Consider the following 24819-nt stretch of genomic DNA (forward strand, 5'->3'; position numbering starts at 1 on the left):
GGTTTCCCAAACGTACACGGAGTGCGTTTTTCGATCATTCTAACTTCAGAGATGCTGTCCAGAAACATAGAGCATTTCCGGACAAGCGCTTTACTAAGCGCCTTAATGACACACGTTACCCCTTCCCCTCTGACGTAGTTAAGGGTTGGGCTCAATGTCCCAAGGTGGATCCTCCAGTCTCTAGGCTGGCGGCTAGATCTGTAGTGTCAGTTGCAGATGGCTCATCGCTCAAAGATGCCACTGACAGGCAGATAGAGCTCCTGGTGAAATCCATCTATGAAGCCACAGGTGCGTCTTTTGCCCTGGCCTTTGCAGCCGTGTGGGCACTCCAAGCTATCTCAGCTTGTCTGTCTGAGATTAATGCGGTCACACGTACCTCTGCTCCACAAGTTGTGTCTTTGACTTCTCAGGCGTCGGCTTTTTCGTCCTACGCCATGAACGCCGTCCTGGACTCTGCTAGCCGTACAGCGGTGGCATCCGCTAACTCGGTGGCAGTCCGCAGGGCCATGTGGCTACGCGAATGGAAGGCAGACTCTGCTTCCAAGAAATTCTTAACCGGTTTGCCGTTTTCTGGCAACCGATTGTTTGGCGGACGATTGGATGAAATCATTAAGGAATCCAAGGGAAAGGACTCGTCCTTACCCCAGTCCAAACCGAAGAGACCTCAGCAACGAAAAATTCAATCGAGGTTTCGGTCCTTTCGGCCCTCAGCCAAGTCCCAATCCTCCTCGTCCAACAGGCCACAGAAGGGCCAGAGGAACTCTTATGCGTGGCGGTCTAAGTCACGCCCCCAAAAGACCGCCTCCAAGGCGGCCTCCTCATGACTCCCGGCATCCCCGAACCGCATCCTCGGTCGGTGGCAGGCTCTCCCGCTTTTGCGACGCCTGGTGGCCACATGTCCAAGACCGATGGGTGAGAGACATTCTGTCTCACGGTTACAGGATAGAGTTCAGCTCTCGTCCTCCGACTCGTTTCTTCAGAACATCTCCGCCCCCAGCTCGGGCCGGCGCACTTTTTCAGGCTGTGGGCGTTCTGAAGACAGAAGGAGTGGTGATTCCCGTTCCCCCTCAGGAACATGGTCACGGCTTCTACTCCAACTTGTTCGTGGTGCCAAAGAAGGACGGATCATTCCGTCCCGTTCTGGACCTCAAACTGCTCAACAGGCATGTGAGCACCAGAAGGTTTCGGATGGAATCTCTCCGCTCTGTCATCGCTTCGATGTCACAAGGAGACTTCCTAGCATCAATCGACATCAGGGATGCTTATCTCCATGTGCCGATCGCACCCGAGCATCAACGCTTCCTGCGCTTTGCCATCGGGGACGAACACCTTCAGTTCGTGGCATTGCCTTTCGGCCTGGCGACAGCCCCACGGGTCTTCACCAAGGTCATGGCATCTGTTGTGGCGGTCCTACACTCTCAGGGCCACTCGGTGATCCCTTACTTAGACGATCTCCTAGTCAGGGCACCCTCCCGGGAGGCGTGTCAACACAGCCTGACCGTCACTCTGGAGACTCTCCAGCGGTTCGGGTGGATCATCAACTTTCCAAAGTCCAAGTTGACACCGACCCAATCGCTGACTTACCTAGGGATGGAGTTTCATACTCTCTCAGCGATAGTCAAGCTACCATTGGACAAACAGCTTTCACTGCAGACAGGGGTGCAATCTCTTCTTCGGGGCCAGTCACACCCCTTGAGGCGCCTCATGCACTTCCTGGGGAAGATGGTGGCAGCAATGGAGGCAGTTCCCTTCGCGCAATTTCATCTGCGCCCACTCCAATGGGACATTCTCCGCAAATGGGACAGGAGGTCGACGTCCCTCGACAGGAACGTCTCTCTTTCCCTTGCAGCCAAAACCTCTCTTCAGTGGTGGCTGCTTCCCACTTCTCTATCGCAGGGAAAATCCTTCCTGCCCCCAACCTGGGCTGTGGTCACGACGGACGCGAGCCTGTCAGGGTGGGGAGCGGTGTTTCTCCACCACAGGGCTCAGGGAACCTGGACTCCGATAGAGTCCTCCCGGCAGATCAATGTTCTGGAGATAAGGGCAGTGTATCTAGCCCTAAAGGCGTTCCATCGGTGGCTGGAGGGCAGGCAGATCCGCATACAGTCGGACAACGCCACGGCGGTCGCGTACATCAACCACCAGGGCGGTACGCGCAGCCGTCAAGCCTTCCAGGAAGTCCGGCGGATTCTGATGTGGGCGGAGGCCACAGCCTTCACCATCTCCGCAGTTCACATCCCGGGCATGGAAAACTGGGAAGCAGACTTTCTCAGTCGTCAGGGCATGGATGCGGGGGAATGGTCTCTTCACCCAGACGTGTTTCGAGAGATCTGTCGACGCTGGGGAACGCCGGACGTCGATCTCATGGCGTCACGGCACAACAACAAGGTCCCGGCCTTCATGGCACGGTCTCTAGATCACAGAGCTCTGGCGGCGGACGCGTTAGTTCAGGATTGGTCGCAGTTTCGACTGCCTTATGTGTTTCCTCCTCTGGCGATGTTGCCCAGAGTGTTACGCAAGATCAGATCCGACTGTCGTCGCGCCATTCTCGTCGCTCCAGATTGGCCGAGGCGGTCGTGGTACCCGGATCTGTGGCATCTCACGGTGGGTCAGCCGTGGGCGCTTCCAGACCGCCCAGACCTGCTGTCACAAGGGCCGTTTTTCCATCTGAATTCTGCGGCCCTCAACCTGACTGTATGGCCATTGAGTCCTGGCTCCTAGCCTCTTCAGGGTTATCTCAGAATGTCATTGCCACTATGAGACAGGCCAGGAAACCATCGTCCGCCAAGATCTATCACAGGTCGTGGCGGATCTTCTTGTCCTGGTGCTCTGATAATGGTTTTGCTCCCTGGCCTTTTGCCTTACCCATTTTTCTTTCATTCCTTCAATCCGGAATGGACAAGGGTTTGTCACTGGACTCTCTCAAGGGACAAGTATCGGCGCTCTCAGTATTTTTTCAAAAACGCCTGGCAAGGCTTCCGCAGGTCCGCACGTTCCTGCAGGGAGTTTGCCACATAGTTCCACCTTACAAGCGCCCGCTGGAACCCTGGGACCTTAACAGGGTGCTGACGGCTCTCCAGAAGCCACCTTTCGAGCCGCTGAAGGATGTCTCTTTATCACGTCTTTCGCAGAAGGTGGCATTTCTAGTGGCAGTTACCTCGCTCCAAAGAGTGTCGGAGCTTGCAGCGCTGTCATGCAAAGCCCCCTTCCTGGTTTTTCACCAGGATAAGGTGGTTCTGCGTCCTGTACCGGAGTTTCTCCCTAAGGTGGTATCTCCTTTTCATCTCAATCAGGATATCTCCTTACCTTCATTTTGCCCTCATCCGGTTCACCAATGTGAAAAGGATTTGCACTCTTTGGATCTGGTGAGAGCACTCCGTTTCTACGTGTCTCGCACGGCGCCCCTGCGCCGTTCAGATGCACTCTTTGTCCTTGTCGCTGGCCAGCGTAAGGGCTCGCAGGCCTCCAAGTCAACCTTGGCTCGATGGATCAAGGAACCGATTCTTGAAGCCTACCGTTCTTCGGGGCTTCCGATTCCTTCGGGGCTGAAAGCCCATTCTACCAGAGCCGTGGGGGCGTCCTGGGCATTGCGACACCGGGCTACGGCTCAACAGGTGTGTCAGGCAGCTACCTGGTCTAGTCTGAACACTTTCACAAAACACTATCAGGTGCATACCTATGCTTCGGCAGGCGCCAGTCTAGGTAGGCGAGTCCTTCAGGCGGCGGTTGCCCACCTGTAGGAAGGGGCCGTTTTCGGCTATCTTTTATTGAGGTATTCTTTACCCACCCAGGGACTGCTTTTGGACGTCCCAATTGTCTGGGTCTCCCAATGGAGCGACAAAGAAGAAGGGAATTTTGTTTACTTACCGTAAATTCCTTTTCTTCTAGCTCCTATTGGGAGACCCAGCACCCGCCCCTGTTCCCTTCGGGCTGTTGTTTTTTTGTGTACACATGTTATTCATGAAGAATTGTTCTTTTGGTTCATGTTTTCAGTTCTCCGAACATCCTTCGGATTGAATTTACATTAGACCAATTTATAAGTTTTCTCCTTCCTGCTTTTGCACCAAAACTGAGGAGCCCGTGATGCACGGGAGGGTGTATAGGCAGAGGGGAGGGGTTACACTTTTTAAAGTGTAATACTTTGTGTGGCCTCCGGAGGCAGAAGCTATACACCCAATTGTCTGGGTCTCCCAATAGGAGCTAGAAGAAAAGGAATTTACGGTAAGTAAACAAAATTCCCTTCTTTGTTTCACTTTTTCCCTGTTATGTAGAAAGGGGCAAAATTGATTGGTAAATTGAAACGCGCGGGGTTAAAATTTTCGCCTCACAACATAGCCTATGACGCCCTCGGGGTCCAGACGTGTGAGTGTGTAAAATTTTGTGGCTGTAGCTGCGACGGTGCAGATGCCAATCCCGGACACACACACACACATACATACACACATTCAGTTTATATATTATATATATATATATATATATATATATATGCGTATGGGTGTGTGTGTGTATATATATATATATATATATATGTGTGTATATATAGTACAAACCAAAAGTTTGGACACACCTTCTCATCTCTATAACAACTGTTAAGAGGAGACTTTGTGCAGCAGCCTTCATGGTAAAATAGCTGCTAGGAAACCACTGCTAAGGACAGGCAACAAGCAGAAGAGACTTGTTTGGGCTAAAGAACACAAGGAATGGACATTAGACCAGTGGAAATCTGTGCTTTGGTCTGAAGAGTCCAAATTTGAGATCTTTGGATCCAACCACCGTGTCTTTGTAGAAAAGGTGAACGGATGGACTCTACATGGCTGGTTCCCACCGTGAAGCATGGAGGAGGAGGTGTGATGGTGTGGGGGGGCTTTGCTGGTGACACTGTTGGGGATTCATTCAAAATTGAAGGCATACTGAACCAGCATGGCTACCACAGCATCTTGCAGCGGCATGCTATTCCATCCGGTTTGCGTTTAGTTGGACCATCAATCCCCCTCACCTACCCCTCTAGTCAGCCCTATATATTTGTGTCTTTCTTAAGGGGTGCATGCATGCGGGGTGTTGCATGCATGCCATCTCTTGCTAAGTGCCATCATTGCGAAGTGCTGGGCAGTTACCTCAATGGCAGTTAGTCAGGGCAGGAGTCTGCAGGTAAATTACTCTTTGACGCCATCTGTTTTAACCTTAACTATTATCTCACTCTCTATCATCCTATATGCTTTTTCTGTTCACTTTCACCGCCCTGTCCCCCCTTCATCACCACTCATCCACATCAGCCCCTCTCTCCTCCCCTCTCCTATGTACAGCTCCCAGGCTCTTTTCCCCTATCTTAATAATCTGACTCAATCAAGCTCCAGGGACTTCCAAAAAAAGCCATGCCACAAGTCCAAAAACCATCTGACCTTTCTCCTTCTACTCCTACTTCTTTCAGGTGATATCTCTCCTAATCCCGGTCCACCCCAGGCTAACTTTACCCCCTCCCCCACCTCCCATAGAAACCCTGATAATATTATTAACATTCCCTGTACACCCTCGCTTCCCTCTTTTAATTGTGCTCTATGGAATCCACGGTCCGTATGTAACAAGCTTCCTTACATCCACAACCTCTTTCTCAATAACTCTCTTAACTTACTAGGCCTAACTGAAACCTGGATTCAGGATTCTGATACTACTTCCCCTGCTGCCATCTCTCATGGTGGCTTACACTTTTCCCATTCACCAAGACCTGGAAACAGACATGGTGGTGGAGTCGGCTTACTCCTGTCCCCACAGTGCACCTTCCAGGTCATCCCCCCAGCTCCATCACTCTCATTCCCATCCTTTGAGGTTCACACCATCAGGCTCTTCCATCCCCTTCCCCTCAGAGTAGCTGTCATATACCGTCCACCAGGCTCACCCACCCAGTTCCTTGACCACTTTTCAGCCTGGCTGTCACACTTCATGTCCTCAGAGTTACCAACCCTGATCCTAGGAGACTTTAACATCCCCATGAACAGCCCCTCCTCCCCTTCTGCATCCCAGCTTCTATCTCTCACCACCTCCCTTGGCCTCTCACAGCTCTCATCCTCTGAGACACATGAAGATGGTAACACCCTTGACCTGGTCTTTATCCGCCTCTGCTCAATCTCTCACTTTGACAACTCACCTCTTCCCCTCTCTGACCACAACATCCTCTCCTTCAAGCTCACAAACCCTCGTCCGCCCCAGCACACTCCCACCAATCACACATTCAGAAACCTACAGGCCATCGATTCTCAGACACTTTCAGACTCTTTACACACATCACTGTCCCCTATATCCTCACTTTCCTGTCCTGATCTGGCTGTAAAGCACTACAATGACACACTCAGGACTACGCTAGACCAAGTAGCGCCCCTCACCCTCAGAAAGACCAAACACAGAGTAAAACAGCCCTGGCTCACATCACAAACTCGATTTCTCCAGCGATGCTCCAGGAGCGCCGAACGCCTATGGAGGAAAACCCGCACACCAGAAAACTTCATCCACTACAAGTTCATGTTAAGGACCTATAACTATTCCCTTCACCTCGCCAAACAGACCTACTTCACCAACCTTGTTTCCTCACTTGCCAACAATCCAAAAAAACTCTTTGACACCTTTCACTCCCTCCTCAGTCCCAAAGTACAGACCCCTGTCACAGCCCTTCATGCTGATGACCTGGCCTCGTATTTCACAGAGAAAATAGAAAACATCCGCCAAGAGATCAGCTCCCAGCCACCAAGCCCTGTGAATCCCATCCCTCCCCATATTCCATCCAGCTCACTTTCCACATTTGACCCAGTCACAGAGGAGGAAGTCTCCAGGCTCCTATCCTCCTCTCGTCCTACAACTTGCCCTACTGATCCCTTCCCCACACCTCTACTCCAGTCCCTCTCTCCGGTTGTCGCCACTCACCTAACTAAAATCTTCAATCTCTCTCTCTCTTCGGGTATCTTCCCCTCCTCCCTCAAACACTCTATCATTACTCCATTATTAAAAAAACCTTCTCTTGATCCGTCCTGCACAAGCAACTACAGACCAGTCTCCAATCTCTCCTTCATCTCTAAACTCTTGGAGCGCCTGGTCTACTCTCGCCTCACCCGCTACCTCTCCTCTCACTCTCTTCTAGATCCTTTACAGTCTGGCTTCCGCCCTTTACACTCAACAGAAACTGCCCTTGTCAAAGTGACCAATGACCTATTGACAGCAAAACGTAACGGTGACCACTCTCTGCTTATTCTTCTTGACCTTTCTGCTGCCTTTGACACTGTTGACCACCATCTCCTTCTCTCTATGCTCCACTCTATCGGCCTAAAGGACACTGTTCTTTCCTGGTTCTCTTCCTATCTTTCTGGCCGCTCATTCAGTGTATCATTTGCTGGCTCCACATCTTCTCCTCTTCCTCTCACTGTTGGGGTCCCTCAAGGCTCAGTCCTTGGCCCTCTTCTTTTCTCCCTCTACACTGCCCCAATTGGTCAGACCATCAGCAGATTTGGCTTTCAGTACCATCTTTATGCTGATGACACACAGCTATACACCTCCTCCCCTGAGCTCACCCCCGCTGTACTACAGAACACCAGTGACTGCCTGACTGCAGTTTGCAATGTCATGTCTGCTCTCTATCTGAAACTTAACCTTTCCAAAACTGAACTTCTTCTTTTCCCTCCATCTTCCAACTTTCCTCAACCTGACATCTCCCTCTCTGTGTGTGGCACAACGATAAGTCCTAGGCCGCAAGCCCGCTGCCTGGGGGTTATACTTGACACTGATCTTTCCTTCACCTCCCACATACAATCTCTTGCCCGCACCTGCCGCTTGCACCTCAAGAACATCTCTAGAATCCGCCCCTTTCTCACAATGGAAACGACAAAAACCCTCACCGTGGCCCTGATCCACTCTCGCTTGGACTACTGTAACTCTCTATTAATTGGTCTCCCCCTAACTAGACTCTCTCCTCTACAGTCAATCCTTAATGCAGCAGCCCGGGTCACCTATCTGGCTAACCGCTACTCGGATGCCTCTGCTCTGTGCCAGTCATTGCACTGGCTGCCCATATATCATAGGATCCAATTCAAACTGCTTGTTCTCACCCACAAAGCTCTCCACAGTGCAGCACCCCCCTACATCTCCACCCTCCTCTCTGTCTATCAGTCCACCCGTTCTCTACGCTCTGCAAGCGACTTTCGACTAACATCCACACTAATTCGAACCTCCCACTCCCGGATCCAAGACTTCTTCCGAGCTGCACCAACCCTCTGGAACGCTCTACCCCAAGAAGTTAGGACAAATCACAACTTACTCAGCTTCAGACGCACCCTAAAGACGCATCTTTTTAGGGCGGCCTATCACACTCCCTAATCAGATTCGATTCACATAGTCCCTCTACAACCTCTCACAACATAGCTCCACATCAAACTCCATGGCACCCAAAGGCATCTCAAGGCTCGGGCCCACTGGTCCAGGAAACCATTATCCAGCCCCATTTCCGTGAGATGGTTGGATTGTCATTGTAAATAAGCACTTGAACCTTGCCTCTCCCCCCATCTCATTGTAGATTGTAAGCTCTCACGAGCAGGGTTGTATTTTTTTTTCCCCTCTAAATATTGTATTTCTATAACTGTTACTTGTTTGTATATGATCCTCCTGAATTGTAAAGCGCTACGGAATATGTTGGCGCTATAGAAATAAAGATTATTATTATTATTATTTATTTTTCAGCAGGACAATGACCCCAAACACACCTCCAGGCTGTGTAAGGGCTATTTGACTAAGAAGGAGAGTGATGGGGTGCTACACCAGATGACCTGGCCTCCACAGTCACCAGACCTGAACCCAATCGAGATGGTTTGGGGTGAGCTGGACCGCAGAGTGAAGGCAAAAGGGCCAACAAGTGCTAAGCATCTCTGGGAACTCCTTCAAGACTGTTGGAAAACCATTTCCGGTGACTACCTCTTGAACCTCATCAAGAGAATGCCAAGAGTGTGCAAAGCAGTAATCAAAGCAAAAGGCGGCTACTTTGAAGAACCTAGAATATAAGACATATTTTCAGTTGTTTCACACTTTTTTAAGTATTTAATTCCACATGTGTTAATTCATAGTTTTGATGTCTTCAATGTGAATCTACAATTTTTAGAGTAATGAAAATAAAGAAAACTCTTTGAATGAGGAGGTGTGTCCAAACTTTTGGTCTGTACTGTGTATATGCAGCTATGTATATATAGCTATATCTCCCCGCGCTTACACTTATCGGCTGCTGTTCATGGGTGATAAATGATCTCCTGCTATGAATGCACTTGAGCAAATGATCAAAATCCTTTGCTGGCAGCTCCCTGTGCAATCACAGACCAATGATGTCCCAAATCTGCTTGATGGGAGACAAGTCCGGGGACGCTGCAGGCCATAGAGGCATGTTTAGGGCACCCAGGCTGCTCACAGTATCCCAGTAGCCAATTTTCAATATGACAGTGTCACGCCCCATATTGCTCATACTACTGTGAGCAGCCTGCATGGTCTAAATATACTACTATGGCCTGCAGCCTCTCCAGACTTGTCTCGCATCCAGCACGTCTGGGACTTCATTGGTAGCAATTGCAAAGTAGCTGCCAGCAGCGGATCTTGATGATTCTCTGAAGTGCATTTAGTATGGTGGAGCATTTGTCAAATAGCCATTAAAGGGAATCTGTCACCACTTTGACCTTTTTAAACTGTTAATATGGTCATACAGGTTATAGGATGCTGAAAAAACCCATACCTTTATGTCTCATATCAGATGCCTTGTTGTGGAGAAATCATCTTTTAAAACTATATGTAAATGATTTCTTCCAGGCTATGGGGCGGATGCTGCCTGGAAGATAACTCCACCTCCAGATATTATTTAAATAAAAGGGGCGTTGCCAGTGTGAGACAAGTAACTGACACAGAACAGGAGAAATTAAATTTGTCTTCTTTCAAACACATTGTTTGCTTCATTGCAACAATGTTGCAACACTCTCTGCCTGCAAGGTGGAGTCTGAAGCGGAGAGGAATCTGCAGAAGTGTCAGTTATAATCACACACAGCTCTGCAGTGAGAGCAGAGAGCGTCCGTCACACATCACACTGGTAACGCCCCTCCTGAATGAAATAATCTCTGGAGGCGGGGTTATCTTCCAGGCTGCATCCACCCCATAGCCTGGAAGACCTCATTTACATAAAGTTATATAAGATGATATTTCAACAACAAAGCATCTGATATGAGACATAAAGGTATGGATTTTTTCAGCATTCTATAACCTGTATGCCCATATTAACAGTTTAAAAAGGTCAAATTGGTGACAGGTTCCCTTTAAAGGGGTTGTTTAGATTCAAGTTTCTACCCTGGCTGCAGTTTGGTATAAAAAAAAAAAATCGTACTGTACTGTCCTTCCATTGGTCTACTGACGAGTCTCCACCACTGCTGCCGATGTACAGTATTGGTTGCGGCGCTAACTATCAGCTTGGCAGCCAATCAGTGAGATCAGTGCCTCTGCCAGTGTAGACGGGACGGACCCTTCAGAGCCGCTGAGCTCACTGATTGCCGATCTGTGAAGGTGATGATGCCAGGCAATGGGAGTAGCGGCAGAGACTCCACCGGTAGACCTGGGGAAGGTTTGTACAGCACAGTTTATTGCTCTATACTATAGCAAACTGTAGCCAGACTAGATATTTAAAAGGGTTATCCAGGACAATTTTATTTTTTAACTATGGGTTTATGAACTAACAGCTGTTCTACGCAGCGCTGGCTCAGAACGGTCACGGACTGCTGCCGGCAATTCCGCTGCTTTACGTCGATAGAGCAGCTCTTCTGCTCTGCTCTGTTGGTGGAGTATGACTGCCGACTTAATGCTGATTGACAGCCGGCTCCCCGCAGTCATACAGCAGGGAGCTACGGTCAATCAGCATTAAGTCGGCAGCTACACCCCGACAATATAGAGGAAGAGAAGTCGCTGCTCTGTCGACTTGACATCAATGGAAGCCACAGAATCGCCGGCAGGAGCCATCTGTGACCAAAGTGATGGCAGGAAGCAGTACAAGCAGGTTTATATATATATATATATATATATATATATATATATATATATATATACAATTGAGTATATAATCTATCTGCTGGTGCTGCAAATCTTTTTCGGTGAGTGTCCATTCATTATTTCAGCAGTACATATATATATATACTAGAAGGTGGCCCGATTCTACGCATCGGGTATTCTAGAATTTACGTATTGTGTAGTTCATGTATGATTTTTGTTATATATATGTGCGGTATGTGCGTATATTTGTGTGTGCAGCGTTGTCTGTGTGTGGGTGTCTGTGTAGGGCAGTTGTTTGTGGTTTCCAGTGTGTGTGTGTGGTGTGTTGTGCAGTGCGCGCGCGCGCGTGCGCGTGTGTGTGTGTGTGTTGGGGGGAGGTGTGCACTCTCCATCGTGCTCCATCCCCTATGCTGCGCACCCCCCATCGTGCTACATCTCCCATCCTGCGCACTCCCAAACGTGCTCCATCCGCCATGCTGCGCACTCCCAAACGTGCTCCATCCGCCATGCTGCGCACTCCCCATCGTGCTCCATTCCCTATGCTGCGCACTCCCCATCGTGCTCCATCCGCCACGCTGCGCACTCCCCATCGTGCTCCATCTCCTATGCTGCGCACTCCTAAACGTGCTCCATCCGCCATGCTGCGCACTCCCAAATGTGCTCCATCCACCATGCTGCGCACTCCCAAACGTGCTCCATCCGCCATACTCCACACTCCCCATCGTGCTCCATGCCCCATGCAGCGCACTCCCCATCGTGCTCTATCCCCTATGCTGCGCACCCCCCATCGTGCTCCATCATCCATGCTGCGCACTCCCAAACGTGCTCCATCCGCCATGCCGCGCACTCCCAAACGTGCTCCATCCGCCATGCTGCGCACTTCCAAACGTGCTCCATCCGCCATGCTGGGCACTCCCCATCGTGCTCCATCCCCCATGCAGTGCACTCCCTATCGTGCTCCATCCCCTATGCTGCGCACCCCCCATCGTGCTCCATCTCCCATGCTGCGCACTCTCAAACGTGCTCCATCCGCCATGCTGCGCACTCCCAAACGTGGTCCATCCGCCATGCTGCGCACTCCCAAACATGCTCCATCCGCCATACTCCGCACTCGCCATCGTGCTGCATCCGCCATGCTGCGCACTCCCAAACGTGCTCCATCCGCCATGCTGCGCACTCCCAAACGTGCTCCATCCGCCATGCTGCGCACTCCCAAACGTACTCCATCCGCCATGCTGCGCACTCCCAAACGTGCTCCATCCGCCATGCTGCGCATTACCAAACGTGCTCCATCCGCCATGCTGCGCCAGCATCAGCCTCTCTACCCGCATCATCAGCCTCTCTGCCCGCAGCATCAGCCTCTCTCCTCCCAGCATCAGCGTCTCTGTCTCTAGCATCAGGCTCTTTCCTTCCAGCCTCCCTCAGCATCAGCCTCCCTTTCCCAGCCTTCCCAAGGATCAGCCTCTCTCTTCCCAGCCTCCTTCCTCCCAGCCTCCCCCTCCCAGCCTCCCTCAGCATCAGCCTTCCTCTCCCAGTCTCCCCCAGCATCAGCCTCCCAAAGCATCAGCCTCCACCAGCATCAGCCTCTGTTCTTCCAGCCTCCTCCAGCATCAGCTTCCCTAAGCATCAGCCTCCCTCGTCCCAGCCTCCCTCAGCATCAGCCTCTCTCCTTCCAGCCTCAGCCTCCTCTCCCCAGCCTTCCCTAGGATCAGCCTCTCTCCTCCCAGCCTCCTTCTTCCCAGCCTTCCGATCCCAGCCTCCTTCAGCATCAGCATTTCCCTCTTCCCCATGATCAGCCTCTCTGCTCCCAGCCTTCTCCAGCACGCCCTGCTCCTCTGCCGACACTCACACACCCGATCGCATGCACTCACACACACACCCGATCGCATCCACTCACACACACACCCGATCGCATTCACTCACACACACACCCGATCGCATCCACTCACACACACACCCGATCGCATCCACTCACACACACACCCGATCGCATCCACTCACACACACACCCGATCGCATCCACTCACACACACCCGATCGCATCCACTCACACACACCCGATCGCATCCACTCACACACACCCGATCGCATCCACTCACACACACCCGATCGCATCCACTCACACACACAGACACTGACGATATCGCACTTACGCGCTCATACTCACAACATCCGGGGATATCACATGCTTCTGGCCATGTGATCCTCCGTCAGGTCCTGGAAGATCACAACAGCACATTTTCGCCGCCGAGAAGCAAGCGATATCCCAGGATGTCGTGAGTATGTGGATGCGATGTGAGGTGTGTGTGAGGTGTGTATGAGAGTGAGTGTGAGTGTGATCTGATGTGTGTGTATGTTTGTGTGTGTGCGTGTGGACCTTCCGGCGCAGCAGGACCTTGATGGGCTTGTAACCATGCGAGCATGGTTACCAACGTATCCACACCACTCCCACCACTGCCGTGGGAGCGGGGGCCGGGGGAGGGGGAGGGAGTACAGTACTCACCTCCGTGACAGCGCTTGTAACCATGCGAGTATCCACACCACCCCTTTGGGAGCGGGGGCCGGGGGGGGGGGGGGGGGGTTGGGGGGGGATAGGGAGTACCGTACTCACCTCCGTGACAGCCGTGTCAGTTAGAGAAATGCGCGGGGGGAGGGAGGGGGTGGGGCCAGAGCTAACGTGCATTGCGTGAGGGGGGCGGGGCGTGGCGTGGCTGAATTGCCAATGCCTGCAGGGTGCCGGGGCGAGAGGCCAATCTGTGGGGGGGGCGGAGCCTGGGCGAGCGGCTGGCCAATCCGTGTGGGGGCGCAGCCTGGGCGAGCGGCCAATCCGTGTGGGGGGGCGGGGCCATGGCGAGCCCAGCGGCCAATCAGCTTTGTGTCACCGTAAGGACACAATTTTGGAGCATGACAGACAGACAGACAGATAGACAGACAGACAGACAGACAGACAGACAGACAGACAGACAGACAGACAGACAGACAGACAGACAGACAGACAGACAGAATAAGGCAATTATATATATAGATATATATATATACAGTATATAGTATATATATATACATATATATATATATACATACATATATGCACTTTGTGTGTGTGTGTATATATATATATATATTATATATATATATATATAGATAGATATACATATATATATATATATATATATATATATGGTGTACTGCTGAAATAATGAATGGGACGCTCAGTGAAAGAGATTTGCAGCACCAGCAGATAAATGATATACTCCATAGTATCGCTTTGTTTACATCGTAGGGAACACGCAGAGCTGAGGCTGCTTTGTTTTGCCGGCTGTGCGGCGGTCTTATTGCAGACGGATCAATAGGAGGTGAATTGAGGATACTGGGAGAAGTCAGATGAGGACACAGAATCCCAGCAGCTCTACATCTTCTAGCAGGAAAATAAAGTGTTGACAAGAAAACAATACAGGCAGGTTACAGCAAATAATATAAAATATATATTTTTAGGAAATCGCAGGTGGGGAGCCCTGTCACAGATTAACCACTGAGACGCTGATGCTTGTGAAAAAGTTTTCTGCGGTAAAGTAAAGAACTAAACAGTTCAGATTTAAAGGGGTCTGAATACGTTCTGTACCCACTGTATATCAGTAGGGTTACCAGGATGGGAGACATACAGTACCGACCAAAAATTTGGACACACCTTCTCATTCAAAGAGTTTTTTTTATTTTCATGACTCTGATAATTGTAGATTCACATTGAAGGCATCAAAACTATGAATTAACACATGTGGAATGAAATACTTAAAAAAGTGTGAAACAACTGAAAATATGTCTTATATTCTAGATTCTTCAAAAGTAGCCACCTTTTGCTTTATTACTGCTTTGCACACTCTTGGCATTGGTCAATTGGCCATTGATAGTTTGGGGTGAGCTGGACCGCAGAGTGAAGGCAAAAGGGCCAACAAGTGCTAAGCATCTCTGGGAACTCCAAGACTGTTGGAAAACCATTTCCGGTGACTACGTCTTGAAGCTCATCAAGAGAATGTCAAGAGTGTGCAAAGCAGTAATCAGAGCAAAAGGTGGCTACTTTGAAGAACCTAGAAGATAAGACATATTTTCAGTTGTTTCACACTTTTTTAAGTATTTCATTCCACATGTGTTAATTCATAGTTTTGATGCCTTCAATGTGAATCTACGATTTTCAGAGTCATGAAAATAAAGAAAACTCTTTGAATGATGTGTCCAAACTTTTGGTCTGTACTGTATCTACCAGCATGGGCCCAGAATGGCGAACATATATACTAGGAAGGGGCCCTGAATTGGAAACATGTATACCTATCAAGGGCCCAGGATGGGGGAGATATATTCCAGGATGGGGTGATGTATACCAGGATGTGGGCCATATATACCAGGAAGGGGGACATAACTGGAAAGTGCCCAGGATGGGGAAAGAGCCTAGTTCCAAATTTTGCACCAGTGCCCATTGGATTCTAGCAGGGCCAGCATCAGCACCCAGACAACAGGGAGGCCCACTCACCGTCAGCAGGGTTCCTCCTTTTCTGTGGCCCCTGGGAAGATTTCCGAGGACCACAATGCTCAGGCTGGCAGCTGCACTTTGCTGGCTGCTAGGCCTTTAAACCGACTGAGCATGTGCACGCAGCGTTTACTGCTGAACGCTGCATGCACGTGCATTACAGGCCAGGGTTCATCTGTGGAGTTAGCGCATGAAGCGCTCCTGCCCCACAGATGAAGAGAGGGTGCGCAGTGCCAACGTCAGCGTCCCCCAGCTCTGCCTGCATGTGCTCCCAGCATCCCTAGTATTGTATATGCAACTCCCACTGGCTCCAGTATTGTATATGCGTCCTTCATTGGCTCAGAATTGTGAATGCCCTCCAGCGGCCCCAGTAATGCATATGCTCCCAGCTATGTGTATGCCCTCCAGTGGCCCCAGTAACATGTATGCCCCCCACTGGCCCCAGTAATATGCATGCCCACCAGTAACGTCTATTATGCACCCCCAGTAATGTGTGTGTCCCTATTGATGTCTGTGCCCCCTAGTGATGTCTATGCCCCCAGCCCCTCCTGTGATGTATATACAACCATCTCAGATTTCAATGAGGCATAATATAGCCCTGACAAAATGAGCCGTTCTGGATATTTTCACGTGATTCTCTTCCCTTCTTTCGAGGTCGAGCGGTGCCGGTGCTTCCTTACAACCACTCATCTCTTCAATGTAACCTGCACATTATCGAGGCTTATTGCTTTTCGGACAAACCAGCTGCTCGGCAGACAGCTATGTAATTGGGCACAGAAGCTTTTAGAACTGTCTGTGCCAATTTCCCACTGCTCTGTATTGTTTTAAATCAGAAGAGACTGAATCAATACCATTTATTTTGCCTTCCTATAACCCTATACTTTACAGTAAAGAAAAACATGGGGAATAAAGGTGTCAACAGAGACCAATTTCTTCCCAAAAAAAACCCAAAATGATGTCTGTGTATCTCATCACTATGTTGTGGCCATTGGCATGTCTTAGCTTTTCAGCATCACAGGATCTTCACGTTGGTCTCTATTCAGACCGGCATTTTTTTTCAATTTTCGTCCCCTGTTCTATTCTAGGATGCAATTTTTGGGGTCCTTCTGCAGCCATTTATATTCTTTATGCAACAGATTCAACCATACATAAATTATTTTTCTCGGAATAGCGAAAATTAGCTAAAAATTAGAAATGTAAATAGCCTCATTTATATGAAAGGAGGACATAAGGCTGGTCACGCACAATGGATTGTGTCAGATGAACGATTATTCAGCCGTCAGCAATCTCTCGCAACTCCCCAAGACACAGGAATGATCAGATGATTGTCCTCTGTTCTCTATTGTTGCAGTTGCCAATATCCTCTCGCCCCATCTCCACGACAAACAAAAGGATCAATCGTTACAATTCCAACATAATAAGTCTTCTCTCCCCTGACATCTGTCATGAAAGTTTCGGGAGGTTCCCCATACACGTTAGATGCTTGGCGGGCTTATTTATAATGTGTACGGTACCATTGCTTTGCAGTCATATACTTTGGTATTTATACAGAGTGTCCACCGATATACTGTCCACCGCCATTAACTTGAGAACGGCGGCAGCTATAGGCATAGAATTGGTGTCTAGGTATAGTAAAGTAGCTATGCACTACGCAATGAAACCACCTATAGCACCACCTGGTGGAAAACAACGAAGTTAGCATTTTTATCTCGAAAACGGAACGAGATAGAGATAAAAAGTGAATTAAAAAATTGTAGTGCATCATCAATTCAATACGAATCGACACCTTGCATACAGAAATGCTATGATATGAAACCCATGACCCCCCCCCCCCAAAACATTGAACGCTGCTCACACATATGACGCTCATTTAACTTTGATGCTCAAAGTGGCCCCCATCAGCTGCAATGCACATCTGGACTATGCACAGCATACTGTATCTTGCTGCACGCTGTGCAATATGGTAGGTGACAGGTTTGCACAAGCATCTGTGATACGTCGTCGTAGGTCCTGCAATGTTGGTGGAGGGGTCGCATACACCTGCTGTTTGATGTGACCTCACAGAAAGAAGTCCAATGGGGTCAGGTGAGCGTGGAGGCCACTCCACACAGCCACCATACCCAATGACTTGTAGGAAGGTCTCCATGAAGTATCGCTTCACGTCCGCAGCCTTGTGAGTTTTACACGTTCTAATCATAGCATTTCTGTATGCAAGGTGTCCATTCGTATTGAATTGATGATGCCCTACAATTTATTAATTCACTTTTTTTCTCTATCTCGTTCTGTTTTTGAGATAAAAATGCTAACTCCGTTGTTTTCCAGCAGGTGGCGCTATAGGTGGTTTCATTGCGTAGCGCATGGCTACTTTACTATACCTAGACACCACTTCTATGTCTATAGCTGCCGCCGTTCTCAAGTTAATGGCGGTGGACAGGATATGAGTGGACACAATGTATATTAAGAACCATCTTCAACCTCAAGAAAATCAGGGAGTGATGGAAGTGATGATCCGGCCCCCACAGAGCCCAGTCTGTGTGACATTACATGTAGAGAAGGATTTGCACAACCCTCATACACAGAAGATCTGTGGTAGTTCTCCAAGATGTTTGGAACCACTTTCCTGCCAAGTTCCTTCACAAACAGTGTACAAGTGATAAGTAGCTAGAGGAATGGATACCATTTTGAAGGCAACTATAAACACTTCTATCTTTAAAGCATTCTAACTTTGCAGCTTTTTTTTTCCCCACACTTGCCCAAACCTTTTGCACAGTACCGTAGATACATATATAATGTATATATGTTGCTCAAATTAAGTTAGGGGTCATCTGCTTTTATGTACAAACAACAACAATAAGATGACCCTCGAAGAGGGAATGATTTAGCAGGAGGTGGCCACAAAAATACTCTTTACTTTTTGATGAGTATTCTCTAATTTTGTTACTGTCTTCCATGGGCTAACGGTGTTCATATTTTTGACCAGACTGTAAGAATCAGACTAGAAGAAAAAACAAAAAGCCAGCACTAAATGTGCACTACAGCACTAAAAATTCCAACTGTACTTATTATAAATTTGAGATTTTTGGCAAAAAATTGCAATTTCTTGAGCTGCCTCGCCACGTCACGGCAAATCTCATCTGGGGCAGTCCTAACACTAAAATATTTTTATAAAATGTGCCATACGGCCTCACATATGAATAGTAGAACTGCTCTTAGCAGCACTCACCTGGTCTATTTCAATCTCGTACCCATGACTGAATCATGGCTGTGGGCGGGACAGGTCCAAGCAAATGCTGCATGAAGTAAATAGCCTGTGGACAGGGCCTGATGACTGAATGTGAATAGTCACCAACCGCCAAAATCTAGACAGATGAAATACATCCCTACATCCCAAATTGGGGTGCATAGCAAGGTGGGGGTCAGCCACCGACCAATTCAATGAAGAAAAAACAAAAAAGCTAGCACTAAATGTGCACTACAGCACTAAACATTCCAACTGTACTTATTATAAATTTGAGATGACTCAGTCATGGGTACGGGATTGAAATAGACCAGGTGAGTGCTGCTAAGAGCAGTTCTACTATTCATATGTGAGGCCGTATGGCACATTTTATAAAAATATTTTAGTGTAGGACTGCCCCAAATAAGATTTGCCGTGACGTGGCGAGGCAGCTCAAGAAATTGCAATTTTTTGCCAAAAATCTCAAAATTTTTATAATAAGTAGTTTGGAATTTTTAGTGCTGGCTTTTTGTTTTTTCTTCATTGAACACAAGGTCTAGTATCGCGAGTAGGTCCACACTAAGAACAGGAGGGTTTTTAAACTGAGAGGCTTCAGTTCAGAGTAGGTGCCCAGTATACAAGGTATGCCTTGACATGGCTACTGGGCATATATGAAAATGGCCATTTTTGTATGCTAAATATATCAATTTTTCCTAGATTTACTTTAACAGTAATGCATGTCTATATTCTTACATTCATGGTTTACTTTAGCATTTCAGAGTGCAACTGTCTTTTTTTTTTTCTCATGTTCAGTTTTTGGAGTGCAGTCAGTCTTTTTTGTCTAGATTAATGGGGGTCATGCCTTCTGACTGTGCACCCCTCCCCCACTAGCCACTGATGATTTTATTCTCTATAGCAGGTTCCTACTCGCCCATACACAGGAGGTTTTTTTTTAAAACCCGGAGAGAGGCTTCAGTTCAGTGTAGGTTCCCAATATACGAGATATGCCTTGACGTGGTTACTGGGAAGATATTAAAATGGCCATTTTTGTGTGCTAAATATCTCAATTTTTTCCTAGACTCCCTTTAGCAGTATGCCTGTCTATACTCTTACATTCATGGTTTCATACTTTAGCATTCCAGAATGTAAATGTCTTTTTGTGTCATGCTCAGTTATGCACCTGTTCACATTGCACTTTTGGGAGTGCCGTCAGTCTTTTTTTGTCTAAGAACGAGTGTGGAGACACCATAATTAATTTTTTGCTGCCTGCAGAACCATCTAATCTACCATGACCAGTTGATGTTAGGTCAGAGATGTTCTAGGGAAGCATATTCTTGGATGGTTGCAAAAACCTTTAGGTGATAGCCAACAATACTCTGACTTCTGTTAGGTACCAATCCTCAGAGCCATTGTCATTGTCAGACCTTACTCTGGTCCACGTGTTCTCCTGATGCAGGACAATATCTTGTCTCATGAACAGGGTGTGTAGAGTCATTGGATGATGAAGACACTAAGGCTATGTCCGCACGTTGTTTTTTACCTGCTTTTTCAACTGCAGCGTTTAATGCCAAAATGGATGTGTTCTTCTTTTCAAGCATAGTCTATGGGAATTTGGGTTTCTTGTGTGCACTATGCAGTTCAAACTGCAGCCTTTTTGTGGCAGAAATTTGGGCAAAAACTCTGCTTTGCAGTTCAAAACGCAAATGGCAAAAACAATTGACATGTTGCTTCTTTGAAAAGCAGAGTTTTTGCCCAAATTTCAGCCACAAAAAGGCTGCAGTTTGAACTGCATAGTGCGGACAAGAAACCCAAATTCCCATAGACTTTGCTTGAAAAGCAGAACGCATCCATTTTGGCATTAAACGCTGCAGTTGAAAAAGCAGCAAAAAAGCAGGTAAAAAGCAAAGTGCGGACATAGCCTAACGCTGTTGATTGGCTCTCAAATTCCCCAGACCTGAAACAAACAGAGAACCTATTGGGCATTATGAACTAGTGAATATGATACTCCCAAGTATTTCCCCAGACAGACCAGGAACCATTGATGGCCTGATTCTAGTCCAAGAGCAGATCCTTGAGGACACCCTGTGCCATCCCATCAGGAGAACGCAAAGTCAGGAGAGCATGCATGCACATGGAACACACACATTACTGATTCACATTATTAGCTGCCACGATGAAATTCATGTAAATTAATTTCAATTTTTTACTTCGATTTGGATCCAAATCTCAATTGGTTGATAATTTTGCTTTTCGTTGCTGCTGATCCATCATTTTGTTCTCAATGTTTCACACATTTAGATTTTAAACTTGAATCGATGCACGATTTCAGCGTTCACCGTATACAAAAGCAAAACATTCCCAAATCAACTAAAAAATGTACACCATTATATGAAAAACTTATTTATTATAAAACATAGTAAATATTCTACAAAAAACGTGTGCTTCCTTATATACAGAGTTCAGGCGACCATGTTAGACCTGACAAAGAAAGCAATGCAGTCAGCGAACGTCCAGGCCTCCAGTCTCAGGACCTCTGCTCTCGTACCATGAGGTACAGTTTTATGCAACCTTTAGCTGATGGACATAATTCTTTCCACATTTCTGAGGTTTCCATGGTCAGTAAATCCTAAAAGAAAAAAAAAAAAAAAATATGATTAAACACAAAACTAAAAGAAAAAAAAAATGCTTTGTCCTAGGCGTAACAGGGTATCCCAAAAATGTTTGACAAAGCGTGAAATTCTTGCCTGTCTATATACAGCAAGAAAAAAAAAGGAAAGAGGAGTCATCAACAAAAAACAAAAAAATTATTTTTGTTTTGTTTAAAAGGGAACCCATCTCCTGATTTTTGAATTCTAAATCAAAACTAGCACCTTAAGCAGCGCCTGTGCTGCATTTTATAAAAGGTGCACGATATCCCATGACTCCCGCTGTAAACCCCACAAATACCTTTATATAATAGCCCGCCATGTATGCTAATCGTTGGGTCTGGTCCGATGAGTGTCCTATTTTGTGGCTCTTCTCCCTCCTTTCGGCACTGATCGCCGTCCTCCTTTGATTATAGATGTGGACGACACTTCCGACGCCATCCACGTAGCCGGGCAAATTCTCACACCCGCACAGAGACATTGCCGGCTCGCGCAGGAACACTTCGCTCTGCTCTATTTTGGGCAAAGTAAAAAAACATTGGTGCGCCTGCACAAGCCAGCAAGTTCTCTGCGCAGGCACGAGGTTTTGCCAGGCCATGTGGATGACATTATCTGCGTCATCCATGTAGCCAGGCAAAATCTTCTGCCTGCGCACAGACGCACTGATGTTTTCAGCTCTGGCCGCAATAGAGTAGAGCCAATTGTGCCGGCGCGAGCCGGCAATGTCTCTGTGCAGGTGCGAGAATTTGCCCAACTAAGTGGATGGCGTAGGAGGTGTCATCCATGTCTATAATCAAAGGAGGACATCGATCAGTGCTGAAAGGAGGGACAAGAACCGCAACATAGGACGCCCATCAGACCGGACCAAATGATTAGCATATATGGCGGGCTATTGTATAAAAAGGTATTTGTGGGGTTTACAGGGGGAGTCCAGGGACATCATGCACCTTTACAGAATGCAGCACAGGCGCTGCTTAAAGGGAACCTGCCACCAGATTTGAGGCCTATAAGCTGCAGCCACCACCAGTGAGCTCTTATATACAGTATGTTAGAATACTGTATATAAGGGCCCAGGCCGCTGTGTAGAATGTAAAAATCACTTTATAATACTCACCTAAATGGTCGATATGGTGCAGACTGGTCAGATAGGTGTCTCCGTTCTCTGGGTGCAGCGCCACCTCTTTCGGCCATCTTTGTCCTCCTTCTGAAGCCTGGGTGCATGACGCGACTACATCATACACACTCGCCGACATTCAGGTCCTGCTCATGCACACTACAAGCCTTTGATCTGCCCTGCTCAATGCAGATCAAAGGACCTCAATGCCGGCGCATGTGCATGATGTAGGACGCATCATGTACCCAGGCTTCAGAAGGAGGACAAAGATGGCCAAAAGAGGCGCCGCTACTGGAGAATGGAGACACCCATCTGACCAGTCTGCACCGTACCAACAGTTTAGGCGAGTATTATAAAGTCATTGTTACTTCCTACACAGTGGCCTGGGCTCTTATATACAGCATGTTAGAATGCTGTATATAAGAGCCCACTGGTGGTGGCCGCAGCTTATAGTCACCAAATCTGGAACAGGTTCCCTTAAGGTGCTAGTTTTGGTTTAGAAAGCAAAAATTTGGTGGCGTCTTCGCTTTAAGAATGCACATGAAGATAATTACCATAAAACCCCAGATTTTACCTCTTTTTCAAGAAAAATAATTTCTGTTGATTCGTGTGCTTCTGGTCCACCCTGCAAGTACTTCTCCTTCACCTCGGCTGAAGACAGACTGCACCTGAGAACGAGCAACGGAAAAAAAAATATTCATAGAAAAGTCAAAAGAAAAAAAAAGGAGAAATCTTATTATCTGCATCCAAACTGTGCTCACTTGACATAGAATTCAGCACTAGGTCGTCCTGCGCTGGTGTGATTGCGTGCAATGCCCAGGAGAAGAGGTTCACTTAGGGTAGACATGGGTAAATTAACCTAAAAATAAAAGAATACAAAATATATATATGTGCACTTTATGAATATTTTATAGAAATGCATTAGATCTGTATAATTCAGGAGAGACGCAAAGGCTGCAACTAGGACAGAGAGTGCTACATACTGACACCTGCTGGGCACTGCACATACTGCAGGTCTAATCGGAGATAACAGGCAGCTTGGAAAGACTGTTCAAACCAAGCACAAGAGCTCGGTGCATCGTTGCACGGTCAAACATTTAAATCCATCTATCTCCACCCCCTTCCTCTTCTTTGATTGACAGCTCTGGCTTCATAGAGCCAGAGACAGGCAGATAGGCGGAAAACAAGCAGAACTTATATGTTTGGCCCTGCCATGATGCACCGAGCGCCTGTGCTTTGTTTGAACAGTCATTCTGTGCTGCCAGAGTCCCTTTAAACACGGAAATCTCAGGACCCTACATCTTGATGCCTACATCTAGCACTTCCACTAGATACTCTCAGGGCAAACTCTATAGTAACAAAAACCAGTAATGAAAAAGAGAAAATAAATTCCTTTTTAACCCTTTCCCACCAAGGCCAATTTTCATGTTTACTCTGTTCTGCCACCCCCCTTCCCTATTTTCAAGAATCAACCTTTATAGAAGGGTGTCTTTTTTTGCAGGACGAATTGTATTTTTGAATGACACCATTCATTTCAACGACCTCCAAAAAAAATTACATATACACACATTATTATTATTATTTATTATTATAGCGCTATTCATTCCATGGCGCTTTAGAAGTGAAAGAGGGTATACGTACAACAATCATTAACAATACAAAACAGACTGGTATAGGAGGAGAGAGGACCCTGCTCGCGAGGGCTCACAGTCTATAGGGAATGGATGATGGTACAATAGGTGAGGACAGAGCTGGTTGCGCAGTGGTGTACTGGACTGAGGGCTATTATAGGTTGTAAGCTTGTTGGAAGAGGTGGGTCTTGAGGTTCCTCTTGAAGCTTTCCATGGTAGGGGAGAGTGTGATGTGCTGAGGTAGAGCGTTCCAGAGTATGGGGGAAGTAAGGGAGAAATCTTGTACGTGATTGTGGGAAGAGGAGATAAGAGCGGAGCAGAGAAGGAGATCTTGTGAGGATCTGAGGTTGCGTACAGGTAGGTACCGGGAGACTAGGTCACAGATGAAAGGAGGAGATAGGTTGTGCATAGCTTTGTATGTCATGGTTAGTGTTTTGAACTGGTGTCGTTGGGTGATGGGAAGCCAGTGAAGGGATTGGCAGAGTGGCGAGGCTGGGGAATAGTGAGGGGAGAGGTGTATTAAGTGGGCCGCAGAGTTTAGGATAGATTGGAGGGGTGCAAGAGTGTTGGAAGGGAGGCCAGAGAGCAGGAGGTTGCAGTAGTCGAGGCGGGAGATGATAAGGGCATGCACTAATGTTTTTGCTGATTCT

General features: G+C 47.7%; 2 protein-coding genes across 5 annotated transcripts in view; one reads left to right on the top strand and one right to left on the bottom strand.

Moving 5' to 3' along the window:
- Positions 1 to 24819, top strand: part of DNAJC4 (DnaJ heat shock protein family (Hsp40) member C4) — a 352301-nt gene that overhangs the window by 268835 nt on the left and 58647 nt on the right. The gene's annotated exons all lie outside the window — the stretch shown is intronic.
- NUDT22 (nudix hydrolase 22) overlaps positions 21164 to 24819 on the bottom strand; it is a 21172-nt gene continuing 17516 nt past the window's right edge. For all 4 annotated transcript variants that reach the window (XM_075325947.1, XM_075325951.1, XM_075325949.1 and 1 more), the window contains exons 4-6: positions 23300 to 23397; positions 23113 to 23206; positions 21164 to 21405 (exon numbers count right to left, since the gene is read on the bottom strand). In XM_075325947.1, the coding sequence (XP_075182062.1) occupies positions 21304 to 21405; positions 23113 to 23206; positions 23300 to 23397 (294 nt within the window). In that variant the 3' untranslated portion in view covers positions 21164 to 21303. The remainder of the gene's footprint in view (positions 21406 to 23112; positions 23207 to 23299; positions 23398 to 24819) is intronic.

This window comes from Anomaloglossus baeobatrachus, chromosome 10 (genome assembly GCF_048569485.1).
Source record: "Anomaloglossus baeobatrachus isolate aAnoBae1 chromosome 10, aAnoBae1.hap1, whole genome shotgun sequence".
Taxonomy (NCBI): Eukaryota; Metazoa; Chordata; class Amphibia; order Anura; family Aromobatidae; genus Anomaloglossus; species Anomaloglossus baeobatrachus.